General features: G+C 49.5%; 1 protein-coding gene and 1 long non-coding RNA gene across 2 annotated transcripts in view; one reads left to right on the forward strand and one right to left on the reverse strand.

Annotated features, from left to right (window-relative positions):
• The window catches only part of il16 (interleukin 16), a 240301-nt gene that overhangs the window by 32271 nt on the left and 192459 nt on the right, over positions 1–15571 (reverse strand). The window contains exons 14-15 of the mRNA XM_072468752.1: positions 9546–9633; positions 3288–3781 (exon numbers count right to left, since the gene is read on the reverse strand). Of these exons, the coding sequence (XP_072324853.1) occupies positions 3288–3781; positions 9546–9633 (582 nt within the window). The remainder of the gene's footprint in view (positions 1–3287; positions 3782–9545; positions 9634–15571) is intronic.
• LOC140386425 (uncharacterized) lies at positions 1072–9546 on the forward strand. The gene is made up of 3 exons (XR_011933613.1): positions 1072–1651; positions 2999–3093; positions 9302–9546. It is a non-coding gene; the product is annotated as an uncharacterized lncRNA (long non-coding RNA).

The following is a 15571-nucleotide window of genomic DNA, read 5'->3' on the forward strand; positions in this document are numbered from 1 at the left end:
TGGTGGAGTGCCACTGAGCTCCGTGGTCGCACCTTGGCACAATGGAGTCAGGAAGGTGCCCAGGTCAACCGAGGCACTGTAACTTCACCAGCTCCCCTCTGATGTAATGTCCCTGTAATTCCAAGTGAACACAACATGCAGGCTGACAATTCAATGCAAGGCTGAGTGTTGAGATGTCTGCAGTGTTTTTCAAGAAAATAAAGAGCTGTGCCATTCTCCACCCCCCCCCCCCCCCCACCCCAAGTCAAGATTAACCCCTTAACCAGCAACACTTAAAAAAAAGCAACAGATTACCTGGTCATTACTTGAGTTAGGTAGAGTTATGGGGATAGGGCGAGGGGGGAGAGTGTGTCCTTGTAGACCCTCTTTCGGAGGGTCGGTGCAATCTCGACTGGCCGAATGGCCTCCTTCTGCACTGTACGGATTCCATGGATAATGGGACTTTGCTGTCGGTGTTCAAAATTCCTACCTTACAATAATGACTACACTTCAAAACTACTCCAATGGTGGGGCAGAGTTTAGGGGCAGCCTTATTAATGCGAACCCTTTCTTATCCCAAGAACTCGGCATGTTGAAATTGGGAAATTGGCATAATACCAAAGAGATGCTGAAACTTTAACGTCGATCTTCGCGACCGGTACTTGATATGTGAATTTCCTGCCGGCCTCATTTGCTACCCTTGGGCCAGGTGAACAGACACAATTTTGAGCAGCAGGGATTGTTATGATCTACACTGCCTGGGGAACTGCTGGAACGAAACTCAACAGTATCTTTCAAAAAGGATTTGGTTAAATATTCAAAAGGGAAATATTTGCAAGGCCAAGGGGAAGGAATGAGGAAGTGGGCAACTTGACTAGCTCCGTCTCGAACTAGCAGAAGTACAATGGGTTGAATGGCCTCCCTCTGTGTTTTATCATTGCGAGTACATTTGTCAAAGCAAAGCCGATCTCACATGTTAAATGGAGCAATGGTGAGAATTCACGTTGTGCCAGGATGCAGTGGCACATCGCAAGGAATGCGCCTCATGCAACTTGCAAAATGACAACCTATCTGATTTCGATCATTGTTCACTTCACTTCAACCACATCAAACAGCGCAGCCGCCTCCCACACTCAAGTCCCTGCCTCCTCTTCTACCTTTGAGTTTTCAGAAATATATCAGAACTGGTGCAACAAATTATTTGGTGCAAAAACCCTATTGCACTGAACTCAGCTTTATAACCACAACAGAACGCTTTTGAGATAGAACTGAAGGTCACCCGAGTACCGTATCTGGCAAACTCGAGAGGAACTTTACAAGCACAGAAACCCGTCGTGCTCTGGCTCGTAAACAGGCATTGATAAATATATTGGGTTTATGTATTTAGTCACTATTGATCATTTCGTTGTTTTTTCTGTGTGCTGCGACAACTGAGGAATTCCAGCACGAGCGGTGGATCATTGTTTGTGTTGGGCCGTGCCACTGTTAAATTCTCCCACAGTCACCAATGTTTCTCGGTTACATCTGACAAGTCGTTTCAATATGATGGGCCAACGGACTGAGAAGATTTCGCAGGGACTGACAGACCCCATCCCGCCCAGAGGTCCATTCCTACAGCCTGGGAGCTGAGGGTTCCAACGAGAGTCCTGAACTCTTCCCAGCATATCTACAGGTCAGGGTCGGATGATGCGACCGTGATATTAACTCAGACCCGATGGAAAAATCGCTGTGGCCTTTCGGCTGGGTGAAGTCAAGTGAGGGGAGGATTGCAAACAGGTCAGGAGAGGTAAATGTATTTGTCTATCCTTTGTGAGGGTCAGAACTCACTTCCCAGCACCCTAGCCCTCAGAATCGCACAGTGCAGAAGAGGCCTTTCAGCCCATCGAGGCTGCACTGACAGATGAAAAGCTCCTGACCTGTCTATCTAAACCCTTTGCCAGCACTTGGCCTTCAACGTTATGAGGTGCAAAATGCTATCCAAGTATTTCTTAAAGGATGTGAGGCAACCCGCCTCTCCCACCCTCCCGGGCAGTGCATTCCAGACTGTCACTACTCTCTGGGTGGAAAGGGTTTTCCTCACATTCCCCTAAACCTCCTACCCCTCACCTTGAGCTTGTGGCCCCGCCTGACTGACCCTTCAGCTAAGGGGAACAGCTGCTCCCTATTCACCCTGTCCGTGCCCCTCATAATCCAGCTAAAGATTCCATTTTAGCCCACAGAAATATGGAACAAAAAGAACAGCATGATAATTTTAAAAAGAGAGATGAGATAGAGAATGCGTCAATTAATAAAATGAAAATTCAATGATGAGAAGAGGAAATTAGGTGAAAACGAAAGTGAGGAGATGGCCTTTGGCTTCCTTGCTTTTCCCAAAAGAATGTATTTCGTTTTTGTGCTCTGTCCCTGGCTGTGTTCCAAATTTGGCATTGACTCCCCTCAACCGGACCATTGGAAAAGATCGAATTCCAAACTTCTCCACAGATTGGCCAACACTGGCCAACAGCAGATCCATGTAAACAACCACGTCCTCGCTTGCGTTCACCCCTCCCCCAAGATTAAATAGTCCACTTCAGGATTCCTTAAACTGACTGGATTGTCACTCAGGACTGGCAACTGAAAGCACATCCTCAAAAAGGATCTGTTTCATGTAATAGTAATAATCTTTATTGTCACAAGTAGGCTTATATTAACACTGCAACGAAGTTACTGTGAAAAGCCCCTAGTCACCACATTCCGGCGCCTGTTTGGGTACACGGAGAGAGAATTCAGAATGTCCAATTCACCGAACAAGCACGTCTTTCGGGACTTGTGGGAGGAAACCAGAGCACCCGGAGGACACCCACGCAGACAGGGGGAGAACGTGCAGACTCCGCACAGACAGTAACCCAAGCCGGGAAATGAACCTTGGACCCTGGAGCTGTGAAGCAACAGTGCTACTCATGTCCATTTGATATTAAAGTTACTGGGCAATTTCATTTAGCAGATTTAAAACATTTTCTTTTCTTTCATCTTCTTTGAGACTCCGCCAACATCATACACCATACCTGAACAGAGAGGGACATCACATTACCTTGTTCCTGGCCTCAGGTGATACCAGCGGACAGGTACATCCATGTAAGTACTAAAGTTTTTGTTTCAATATTCCTCCCCTTGCTACAGAGAAGGTTCCAACCCCTTGTTTAGTTTGATCTCTTGGCTGAGATTCGTCACTCATTGTTTGGTGAAACCAAAGTAAGCCTTATAATTGGGCCCAATCTATGAGTCTATTCACATATTGCAGTTGTAAACCTGTTTGGACCTTTTCCCACCTGAGAGTGCTGATCTCTGGATTGTCCATCCTTTCTGTGCATGGGTAGATCTCCATTCACGTCTGTGGCGAGTTGCTCTTTCTGCGGGCTGCTCAACGTCCTCAATGGTGGAGCTGGTGGACAAATCCTCTTTGGATCATTAATGTTTCTGTCAGTCATTTCTGTTCCATGCTCATCAAGCTCCCCATTTCTAATTTTAACCAAATTAAAATCCCTCGTGAGGAGGGGCAGTTGTTCTGGCCCATTCTCTGATATGAAGCCAATCGTGTCAGTGTGTGTGTCAATTTGGCCATTCGAGCCTGGTATGTCTGCCTGAAAGCCTTTGCTGTGGTTCATGTAGAAGATGGTGCCATTGGCGGTGACTGGACTATTAAAGTAACTGCTGTCACTGCTCGAACGAGTCATTAGCTTCTCAGACATTTTGGTGCAACTTCTGTCCACGCACCCCTCACACATATGCTTTCTGTACCAGCATGCTTCATTTTTCCTTGGGCCTGGAAAAAAAGGAAGTTGCAATCTTAGTGAAGCCCTGCTAACATGGAAGCATCTAAAATCAACTCTACACTCGCAATGATTGTAATGTTTCTCCTAGGCGAAGTACAGGAATTAATACCAGAAATGTGGGGAAACATGTTACAATATTCAGCTATTATTTCAGATGGTGCATCTTGCATCCCATGGTTAACACCTAGTATTAGAGTGGAGTGCAATGTTCAAGCGTTTCAAGTGTTCCAGAAGGGCAGATGAGACAGGAAAGGAGATGGAGTCTCCACAGATGTTAAGGAGGTAAAGGAAGTGCAACATTTGGCTTTCCGGTGAGGCACTCTTGTTGGGAATGTGCAGTGTGAAGTGAGTTCACAGGGGATCAGCAAAGCAAAAACGAGGACAGATTACACCATGAAGGGGGCGGTATGAGATCAGAAAGTTCACAACAATGGCCAACTTCATCAGCAGGGAGTGCTTATTAAACCTGAACTAGTAAATGTAATGCAGACGAAACATGATCAAATGTATGAGGGGTGCAGCACAAGCTACCTAACATCTCGATTTAGCAATGGGAAGTATCCTGCCTAATATAGTAGGATTGGGAACTGTTCATGGAGACAGGAGACTCCATAACATGATTCCACTTACAGCACAAGAACAGGCCCTTCAGCCTTCTATGCCTGCGCCGACCATGCTGCCCGTCTAAACTAAAATCATCTGCACTTCCGGGATCCATATCCCTCTATTCCCACCCTTTTCATGTATTTGTCAAGTTGCCCCTAAAAAAGTCAGTATCTTCCCTGCTTCCACCATCTCCTCCGGCAGCGAGTTCCAGGCACCCACTACCCTCTGTGTAAAAAAAACTTGCCTTGTACATCTCCTCTAAACCTTGCCCCTCGCACCTTAAAACTTTGCCTCCTAGTAATTGACCCCTCTATCCTGGGAAAAAGCCTCTGACTATCCACTCTGTCTATGCCCCTCATAACTTTGCAGACCTCTATCAGGTCGCCCCTCAACCTCCGTCGTTCCAGTGAGAACAAACCAAGTTTATTCAACCTCTCCTCATAGCTAATGCCCTCCATATCAGGCAACATCCTGAAAAATCTCTTCTACACCCTCTCTAAAGCCTCCACATCCTTCTGGTAGTGTGACAGAGTTAGCATTAAGGCACAGCCTTAGAATAAAAGGGAGTCACTTTAGAACAGAGATGAGGAGACATTTTTTCAGCCAGAGAGTGGTGGGTCTGTGGAAATCATTGCCACAGAGGACGATGGAGGCCGGGACGTTGCGCGTCTTTAAGCCGGAAGTTGATAAATTCTTGATTTCTCGAGGAATTAAGGGCCATGGAGAGAGAGCGGGTAAATGGAGTTGAAATCAGGCATGATTGAATGGTGGAGTGGAGTCGATGGGCCAAATGGCCTTACTTCCGCGCCTATGTCTTATGGTCTTATATTCCAAGTGTGGCCTAACTAAGGTTCTATTCAGCTGCAACATGACTTGCCAATTTTTATACTCAATGCCCCGGCCAATGAAGGCAAGCATACCGTATGCCTTCTTGACTACCTTCTCCACCTGTGTTGCCCCTTTCAGTGACCTGTGGACCTGTACACCTAGATCTCTCTGACGGTCAATACTCTTGAGGGTTCTACCATTCACTGTATAATTCCCTGCCTGCATTAGATCTTCCAAAATGCATTACCTCACATTTGTCCGGATTAAACTCCATCTGCCATCTCTCCGCCCAAGTCTCCAAACAATCTAAATCCTGCTGTATCCTCTGACAGCCCTCATCGCTATCCGCAATTCCACCAACCTTTGTGTCGTCTGCAAACTTACTAATCAGACCAGTTACATTTTCCTCCAAATCATTTATATATACTACAAAGAGCAAAGGTCCCAGCACTGATCCCTGTGGAACACCACTAGTTACAGCCCTCCAATTAGAAAAGCACCCTTCCATTGCTACTCTTCTATGACCTAGCCAGTTCTGTATCCATCTTGCCAGCTCACCCCTGATCCCGTGTGACTTCACCTTTTGTACCAGTCTGCCATGAGGGACCTTGTCAAAGGCCTTACTGAAGTCCATATATGGGGCAAAATTCTCCCCCAACGGCGCGATGTCCGTCGACTGGCGCCCAAATCGGCACCAATCAGACGGGCATTGCGCCGCCCCAAAGGTGCGGAATGCTCCGCATCTTTGGGGGCCGAGCCCCGACACTGAGGGGCTAGGCCGGCGCCGGAGGGATTTCCGCCCCGCCAGCTGGCGGAAACGGCGTTTGTTGCCCCGCCAGCTGGCGCGGAAATGACATCCCCAGGCGGCGCATGCGCGGGAGTGTCAGCGGCCGCTGACAGTTTCCCGCGCATGCGCAGTGGGGAGAGTCTCTTCCGCCTCCGCCATGGTGGAGGCCGTGGCGGAGGCGGAAGGGAAAGAGTGCCCCCACGGCACAGGCCCGCCCGTGGATCTGTGGGCCCTGATCGCGGGCTAGGCCACCGTGGGGGCACCCCCCGGGATCAGATCGCCCCCCCAGGACCCCGGAGCCCCCCCACGTCGCCTTGTTCCGCCGGTAAATACCTACTTTAATTTACGCCGGCGGGACAGGCAATTTCTCGGCGGGACTTCGGCCCATCCAGGCCGGAGAATTGAGCGGGGGGGGCCGCCAACCGGCGCGGCCCGATTCACGCCCCCGGCCAATTTCCGGTACCGGAGACTTCGGCAACCGGCGGGGGCAGGATTCACGGCGGCCAACGGCCATTCTCTGACCCGCTGGGGGGTCAGAGAATGACGCCCATGATCTTAAATAGGCTGTGAAAACAATTTTTATATAGTCCATGAGGAATAGATGAGGGAACCGTCTGGACAAATACAAGAACCTCTGGACATCTATTATACCTCTCACTGTGTATGATCTAATTTTCAGCAAATTACAGCCAATCTTAAATAATGGGCACGATTGAACGGTCTCGTCGCGCCCGACTTGGTGACGCGATGAGGCTGCTAAATCTCGGGAGAGCCCCTCGTGGGATTTGTAATGCACAGATCTGGCGAGATATTGCAAGACATTGCCATCTGGATCTTGCCTTCGCTGGGCGAGATCCAGATTCACAAATTTAAGTGAGCATTTAGGTTCAAGTAAATACGTCAGTGCCCGATGCTCCTGAGACCTGGGAATGAATCAACATGCCTGGGAGACCACCAAATGGCGTTGTTTAGCACTGGGGCACACAAACGTGAACCAGACATAACGCCACCTGGGGGTGGGGGGGGGGGTGTCTCCCAGGCCATCGGAGGCCCCCGTGTGGTCGGGCTCTGGACAGTGTGTACCCTGGTACTCCCACTGCCACCCAGGCACCTTGGCAGTGCCAGGGTGCCTGTGTGGCACTGGCAGGGCCACTGCCAGGCTGGCAGTCGCCGTGCCAGGAATCGGGGTCGGGAGTGTCCCGCCCTTATGAGGTGGGAGTGAGGGGGATCTCGAGGACCCCCTAACAAGTAAGTTGGGGTGTTGGTGGGGTCCGGAAGTCACGGTGGGGAGTCCGAGGGGGGTCGGAGATCAGGCGACATTTAAAAATGGCTTCCCGACCTCTTCCTGAGGTAAGTGCGGCCTCGGCCGAGCGTTGCTCGCTAAGGTAAAAAAAAAAGAAGAGTCCCTTTTGAAAGCGAGGTTGTTCTCAGCGCTGCAGGCACCAAGGAACACCCCACTAAACACGCCCAAAACGGGACTCTTTTTTTCCCCCCTGTTGAATCGCGCCCAACTTTTTTTGTTAACTTAATAGCTTTCAGATTCATTTGCAGACGCTCCCATGATACTATCAGAGAAAGAGCTCAATGTTCTTCTATTTACCTGACTAACATTCTTTCTTCAACCAAACCAGTAAAACAAAAGGTGACTTTGTAAGTCATTCTTCTGCTGATTGTGGGATCTTACTGTGTGCAAATTGTCATTGGTTGGAAAGCATTTTGAGATGTTGTTATGGGCCAGGGTTTAGAGAACCCCAAAGTGTATCATGGCGTTCACCTGACCCACAACTTTTAATAGGTTTAATAGTGGTATGGGGAGCACACGGCCGACTCTACAGGTGTGGTGCAGCAGACATCTAACAGTCTTTGTTAAAGCAAAACAATGTTTATTCTATGAACTCAAGTTAAACTTTTTAAAACATACAGTGAACATCTTAGCAACCATTAATTCAAATACAACCCCCAAAGAATACAACACTAAGTAATCCTTAATAAATTCCCAAACAACATCCGGAAGACAAAAGACCCTTTTAACACAGAGGTCAGGTTTAAATTCTCTAATGAGAGCAGTTATCCCTTTGAAATCACCCAAATGAACACTATTTAGCTTGTAGAGAGATCCATTCACATCTGCTGGCTTTCACTGCAGCTCCAACACTGAAACGAAACCAAAAAAACAGACAAACCCAAGCTTTTCGCAAAGTGAAACTAAAAAAGCAGAGCCAGAGCTCAGCTCCACCCACACTCTGACATCACTGCAGTAACATGAGCAGACAAACATTTCTTAAAGTGACATTCTTATGACAATGTCCTGAGGATATTATGGTACCTAATAAATGAAAGCTCTTCCTTTGAATAATAATCATTGATATTGTGCCTGTGTCACTTTTCATTTCTTGGAATGATACCTTTGAAGAGTTCTGATGATGGTAATGAATCAGACTCTGTAGATTGGGCCATTCAAATCCACGAAGATCCATAGAATCCCTACAATACAGAAGTAGGCCATTCAGCCCATCGAGTTCGCACTGACCCTCTGAAAGAGCCCTCTACTAGGCCCATTCCCCCGCCCTATCCCCGTAACCCCGGTTAACCAGCACATGTTTGGACACTAAGGGGCAATTTATCATGGTCAATCCACCTAACCTGCACATCCTTGGACTGTGGGAGAAACCCGGAGCACCCGGAGGAAACCCCCGCAGTCATGAGGAGAACAAGCAAACTCCACACAGTCATCCAAGGCTGGAATTGAACCCGGGTCCCTGGCGCTGTGAAGCAGCAGTGCTAACCACTGTGCCACCCAGGGTTTTGTTAAAGTAAAGCAAAACAACCTATGTCCACTGATTGGTTAGTCTGTAACTTGGATAGGATATCTTAACTCTGTTCCCACAGAGCCTCAAATTAAAATTTCTTGTCTTAAAATTACTTCAAGGTCTGGCTGTTCCCTACCTCTGATGTTCTCCCTCTCTCATCTCTACCTTTCTCTCACGTCAGTCTCTTTATGCATACCTTCCTCCCCATCCATCCTCTTGCCCTCCACACTCCTTTTGCCCCTTTACTGACAGTCATGCTTCATGTCTAGGCTCCAGGTTCATTGAGTTCCTCCCGCCACAGTTCTCACCTGCATCAAAACCCTCATTATACATTATCCTCATTGGCCAAGCTTCTGGTCATACTTTCTAATATCTTTGACTCAATGTTCTTTCTGTTTTGTCAGTAAAATGCTAAATGTACCAACGTTAAAGGTGGTATAAGAATGCAAATTATTGTTGTTGTTAATGTTGGTTTTTAGGCTGTGGAACTCTCCAGCAGAAACAGTAATAAAACAGAATCCATACCAGCCTCTCCAAAATAAATGGATATATATTTGAAAAAGAAAGTTTTTAAAGACTCGAGGAGGAGCATGGACTAATTGGATACATGCTTCAGTATAGCAGGGTTAGGCTGAATGGTTTCTGGGTGATAAAACTCTACTGGTTTCTGTGAAGTGATGTTAAGTGATTTTAATTCTCTGAGATAATGTAAGATGTTCTTACCTTGTGCATTCCACAGAGAACTGTCCTTATTAAATCTCGCATTTTCAACTGTTAGTAAAATCGCTTCATTGAATTGCTGTTCAGAGATCTGTAGACACAAAACCAATCTGTTATAACCTGTACAGACCTTAATGGCTGGGGACAATTGTTTACACCAGAACGGTCTTTTGAGGTTGATCAACTTAATAGACGAACAGAAACAAACGCAGGAGCAACTTAAAAGGGGCCATTCCTGCCCAAACAAAACAAAGAGCAACGGAAACTTGCCAAACATCAAATCAAAATGTGATTAAGAGGGTCTACAAAGCAATCCAGCCCCTGAGGCGCCCACCAGGCACGCAAGACCTCGATGGTACATGTGGACACCACATGCTGCAGCTCCAGGGACACCAATCCGCGAATACAGCCATGGAAGAGAGGCAGACATCCGGTCAGACGACTCTCTCAAAGAACAAAGAAAAGTACAGCACAGGAACAGCCCCTTTGGCCTTCCAAGCCCGTACCGACCATACTGCCCGTCTAAACTAAAATCTTCTACACTTCCTGGGTCCGTATCCCTCTATTTCCATCCTATTCATGTATTTGTCAAGATGCCCCTTAAATGTCACTATTGTCCCGGCTTCCACCACCTCCTCCGGCAGCGAGTTCCAGGCACCCACTACCCTCTGTGTAAAAAAACTTGCCTCGTGCATCTCCTCTAAACCTTGCCCTTCGCACCTTAAACCTATGCCCCTAAGTATTGACCCCTCTACCCTGGGGAAAAGCCTTTGACTATCCATTCTGTCTATGCCCCTCATAATTTTGTAGACCTCTAACAGGTCGCCCTACAACCTCTCGTTCCAGTGAGAACTAACAGAGTTTATTCAACCGCCCCTCATAGCTAATGCCCTCCATACCAGGCAACATCCTGGTAAATCTCTTCTGTACCCTCTCGAAAGCCTCCACATCCTTCTGGTAGTGTGGCGACCAGAATTGAACACTATACTCAAGTGTGGCCTAACTAAGATTCTATACAGCTGCAACATGACTTGCCAATTCTTATACTCAATGCCCAGGCCAATGAAGGCAAGCATGCCGTATGCCTTCCTGACTACCTTCTCCACCTGTGTTGACCCTTTCAGTGACCGGTGGACCTGTACACCTCGATCTCTCGCACTTTCAATACTCTTGAGGGTTATACCATTCACTGTATATTCCCTACCTGCATTAGACCCTCCAAAATGCATTACCTCACATTTGTCCGGATTAAATTCCAACTATCGGTTGCCCGCTGCCTGGACCTGTTCCTGGCAGGTTTAGCTAGATCCAGGAGCAGGTTAACCCATGATTCTTGAGGAATTTGAGCCCCCCAATGAGGGATGGGGCTGGGGGCAAGGCAATCGTTAACCTTTTAGCTGTATAAATGGCGCTGGCCAGTGTGGTGCTGGCTAGAGAGAAAGAACCAGTAGTGAACTACTGGTGCTGTGTAAATATTGTTGCAAATAAAAGTTACCTTCTGTTCGACTCTGCAAACTTATGCTGGAATCTTCGTGGCCCTCACAAAACAATAATTCATTATTGTTCAAGTCAGAATACTGAACCTCAGCGAGGGTGCCAATGAATCCAGAGACTGGACCAATTCAAGAAGCAGAAATATCTCTGATTCCATCAAGCGGTATTGACCGTTAAATGCCATATCAATATTTGTGAAGGAAAGGTTTGTATCGATTAAGATGTAACAATGGACGCCAAGATGTGAAGATTGAATTGCAGATGAACGTTTTGCAACATCAAACACCAGGGGGCGGGATTCTCCGACCTCCCACCGGGTCGGAGAATCGCCGGGGGCTGGCGTGAATCCCGCCACCGCCGGTTGCCAAATTCTCCGGCACCGGAGATTTGGCGGGGGCGGGAATCGCGCCGCGCCGGTTGGCGGGCCCTTCCTGGCGATTCTCCGGCCCTGATGGCCGAAGTCCCGCTGCTGGAATGCCTGTCCCGCCGGCGTGGATTAAACCACCTCTCTTACCGGCGGGACAAGGCGGCGCAGGGCGATCTGGCCCCAGGAGGGTAACCCCATGGTGGCCTGGCCCGCGATCGGGGCCCACCGATCCGCGGGCGGGCCTGTGCCGTGGGGGCACTCTTTTCCTTCCTCCTTCACCATGGTCTCCACCATGGCGGAGGCGGAAGAGACCCCCTCCACTGTGCATGTGCGAGGATGCCGTGAGCGGCCACTAACGCTCCCGCGCATGCGCCGCCCGGCAATGTCTTTTCCACACCAGCTGGCGGGGGACCAAAGGCGTTTCCCGCCAGCTGGCGGGGCGGAAATCAGTCCAGTGCGGGCCTAGCCCCTCAAGGTTAGGGCTCGGCCCCTCAAGATGCGGAGGATTCCGCACCTTTGGGGCGGCGCGATGCCGGACTGATTTGCGGCGTTTTTGGCGCCGGTCGGCGAACATCGCACCGATTACGGAGAATTTCGCCCCAGTAGTCAATTTCCCGAGCCCAGTTTTGCATGTGGCCTGGGGTCCATTTCCTTTACCACCTGCATGTTAACCATCACCTGGTGAGAGGGCATTGAAGATAATCTTGCAGAGAAGATGGCTCACCCTTTACCAATGAGGTGAATTAGGTTGGCCATGTGTGATTTTTCCCGTTGGATGTTCCACTCCATTTAATTTAAAAAAAAATATTTTATTGAGGCATTCATAGTTTTAACATTTTTAACATTCTAAACAGAGAGATTCAACACACAAAAACCCCACAATAGCACACCCAACTCCCCCCATCCCTAAACCCTAACTACCCATACATTAGATTCCCTGCCCTTATACATCACTTCCTTGTCTCCCCTCTTTCCTCACCCCCCCCCCACCACTTGCTGACGGTCAATTTTCCTTGAAGAAGTTGATGAACGGCTGCCACCTCCAAGCGAACCCCTTAAGGTGAACTTAATTTTCTCTAGCTTAAGGAACCTTGCCATGTCACTGACCCAAATCCCTGACTTTGGAGGCTACAAGTCCCTTCATTCCAGCAAAATCCATCTCCGGGCCTCCAAGGAGGCAAAGGCCAAAACGTCGGCCTCGCACCCCCCCTGGGCACCCGGATCTCCCGACACTCCAAATATTGCCACCTCTGGACTCCGAGTCACCCTCCCTCCCAGGACCTCTGTCATGACATCTGGAAATCCCTGCCAGAATCCCCTCAGCCTCGGGCACGCCCAGAACCTATGTACATGATTCGCAGGATTCCCCCCACACCTCCCACACCTGTCCTCCACCTCCTCAAAAAACCTGCTCATCTGGGCCACAGTCACGTGAGCCCTGTGGACCACCTTAAACTGGATCAGGCTAAGCCTGGCACACGACGAGGATGCATTGACTCTCCTCAGGGCCTTATCCCATAACCGACATCCAACTCCCCTCCCAGCTCTTCCTCTCACTTCCTCTTCACCTCAAGGAGTTGGGACCCGTTCCCAATCCATCAGTTCCTTATATATTTCCGAGGCCCTCCTCTCCCCAACTCCTGTTTTAGACAACATCTTATCCCGTAGTCCCCTTAGTGGGAGGCAAGGGAAGCTCGGGACCTGCCTCCGAACAAAATCCCGTACCTGCAGTTACCGGAACCCATTCCCACCCGGTAACTCAAACTCCTCCTCTAGCTCCTCAATGAAGAGCTCTCCAAATCACCCTATCCCTGCCCACTGCCACCTCCTGAAACCCCCATCCACCTCCCCCCGGAACGAACCGGTGATTGTCACAGATCGGTGAGCACACCGACACCCCTCCAGTCTCATGTGCTGCCTCCATTGCCCCCACACTCTCAGGGCTGCCACTACCACTGGACTTGCGGAGTACCGAGCCGGCGAGAACAGCAGAGGTGCCATTAACAAAGCCTTCAGACTCGTGCCCTTGCACAATGCCTCCTTCACTCGCTCCCACACCGACCCCTCCCCCACTACCCATTTCCTAACCATCGATATATCGGCCGCCCAGTAGTAGTTTATTAAGTTCGGAAGGGCCAAGCCCCTCCCCGCGCCCCCATTCAAGAAGGACCATCTTCACCCTCGGGGCTTTCCCGGCCCATATAAAACCCGAGAATGCCGCATTCATCTTCCTAAAAAATGCCTTCGGGATGAAGATTGGAAGACACTGAAACATGAACAGCAATCTCGGGAGGACTGTCATTTTCACAATCTGTACCCTCCACGCCAATGACAGCGGGAGCACGTCCCACCTACGAAAGTCCCCTTTTATTTGCTCAGTCAGCCTGCCCAAATTTAGTTTATGAAGCTGACCCCAGTCCCTTGCCACTTGAATCCCCAGGTACCTAAAACTCCCTCCCACCACTTTCAACGGCATCTCCCTCAGTCTCCTGTCCTGCTCCCTTGCATGGATCGCAAAAAAACTCACTCTTGCCCCTATTCAGTTTGTAACCTGAGAACTGACCAAATTCCTGCAGTTTCCCCAGAATTTCTGCAATTCCCCCCAATGGGTCTGTTATATAAAGGAGCAAATCGTCCGCATAGAGCGAGACCCTATGTTCCACCCCCCCTCTCACTATCCCCTGCCAATGTTCGATGCTCTCAGTGCCATTGCCAAAGGCTCTATGGCCAGGGCAAACAGTATTGGGGAGAGTGGACACCCCTGTCTCGTCCCCCGGCATAGGCTAAAATATTCTGATCAAACCCGGGTTTGTCCTTACATTTGCCATCGGTTCCTGATGTAGCAACCGGACCCATTCCGCAAATCCCTGCCCAAACCCAAACCTTCTCAGAACATCCCACAAGTACCTCCACTCCACCCGATCAAAGGCCTTTTCTGCATCCATGGCCACCACCACCTCGACCTCGCGCCCCTCCGCAGGCACCATCATCACATTTAGGAGCCGCCTAATGTTGGACGTCAGATGTCGTCCCTCAACAAATCCCGTCTGGTCCTCCGCTATTACCTCCGGGACACAATCCTCTATGGGTGTGGCCAGGATCTTTGCCAGCAATTTCGCAGCCACATGTAGCAGGGAGATTGACCTATACGAGCCACAGCTCTCCAGATCCTTATCCCGCTTCAAAATAAGGGAAATCGACAACATTGTGGGGAGTACTCCAAGCTCCATTAACTCGTTAAAAGCCTTTACCAGGAGCGGCCCAACAGCCCGGAAAACTTTATAAAACTCCACCGGGTATCCGTCTGGTCCCGGGGCTTTACCCGATTGCATCGCCCCCAATCCGTCTATCACCTCCTCAAGCCCAATTGGGGCTCCCAAACCCTCCAACTCCTCATCTATCCTCGGGAACTCCAGCCCTCCCAGAAATCGTTTCATACCCTCCTCCCCGGCTGGGGGTTTCCATTTATATAATTTACTATAAAATTCCCGAAACACATCATTTACCCCCCGCCGGATCCAAAACCACCTTCCCCCCCTGTATCCCTCATTTTCCCAATCTCTCTCGCCACCTCCTGTTTCCTCAGCTGGCGTGCCAGCATCCTGCTGGCTTTTTCCCCATATTCATGCAGTGCCCCCTTTACCCTCCTCAGCTGTCCCTCCACCTTAACTGTAGACAGGAGCCCAAATTCCATCTGCAGTCTCTGACGCTCCTTCAAAAGCCCGTCATCCGGAGACTCCGCGTACCTCCTGTCCACCTGTAAAATTTCACCTACCAGCCTGTCCAACTCCGCCTGTTCAGTCTTCTCCTTATGGGCCCGAATTGAGATGAATTCCCCCCTAACAACCGCCTTCAGTACCTCCCAAACCACCCCGCTGAAACCTCACCCATGTCATTGATCCCTATATATCCCCGAATGGCCTCTCTCACCCGCTCACATACCTCCTCCTCTGCTAGCATCCAACCTTGGATCCCAACATCCAACCTCCATTGCGGGCGCTGGGCCTTTCCCTTGCTGACTTGTAAGTCCACCCATTGCGGGGCGTGGTCTGACACCACTATTGTTGAATAGTCAGCATCTACCACCTCCGCCAGCAGCGTTTTGTCCATCACAAAGAAGTCTATCCAGGAATACACCTTGTGCACATGGGGAGTAGAATGAAAACTC

The sequence above is a fragment of the Scyliorhinus torazame genome, chromosome 12 (genome assembly GCF_047496885.1).
Source record: "Scyliorhinus torazame isolate Kashiwa2021f chromosome 12, sScyTor2.1, whole genome shotgun sequence".
NCBI lineage: Eukaryota > Metazoa > Chordata > Chondrichthyes > Carcharhiniformes > Scyliorhinidae > Scyliorhinus > Scyliorhinus torazame.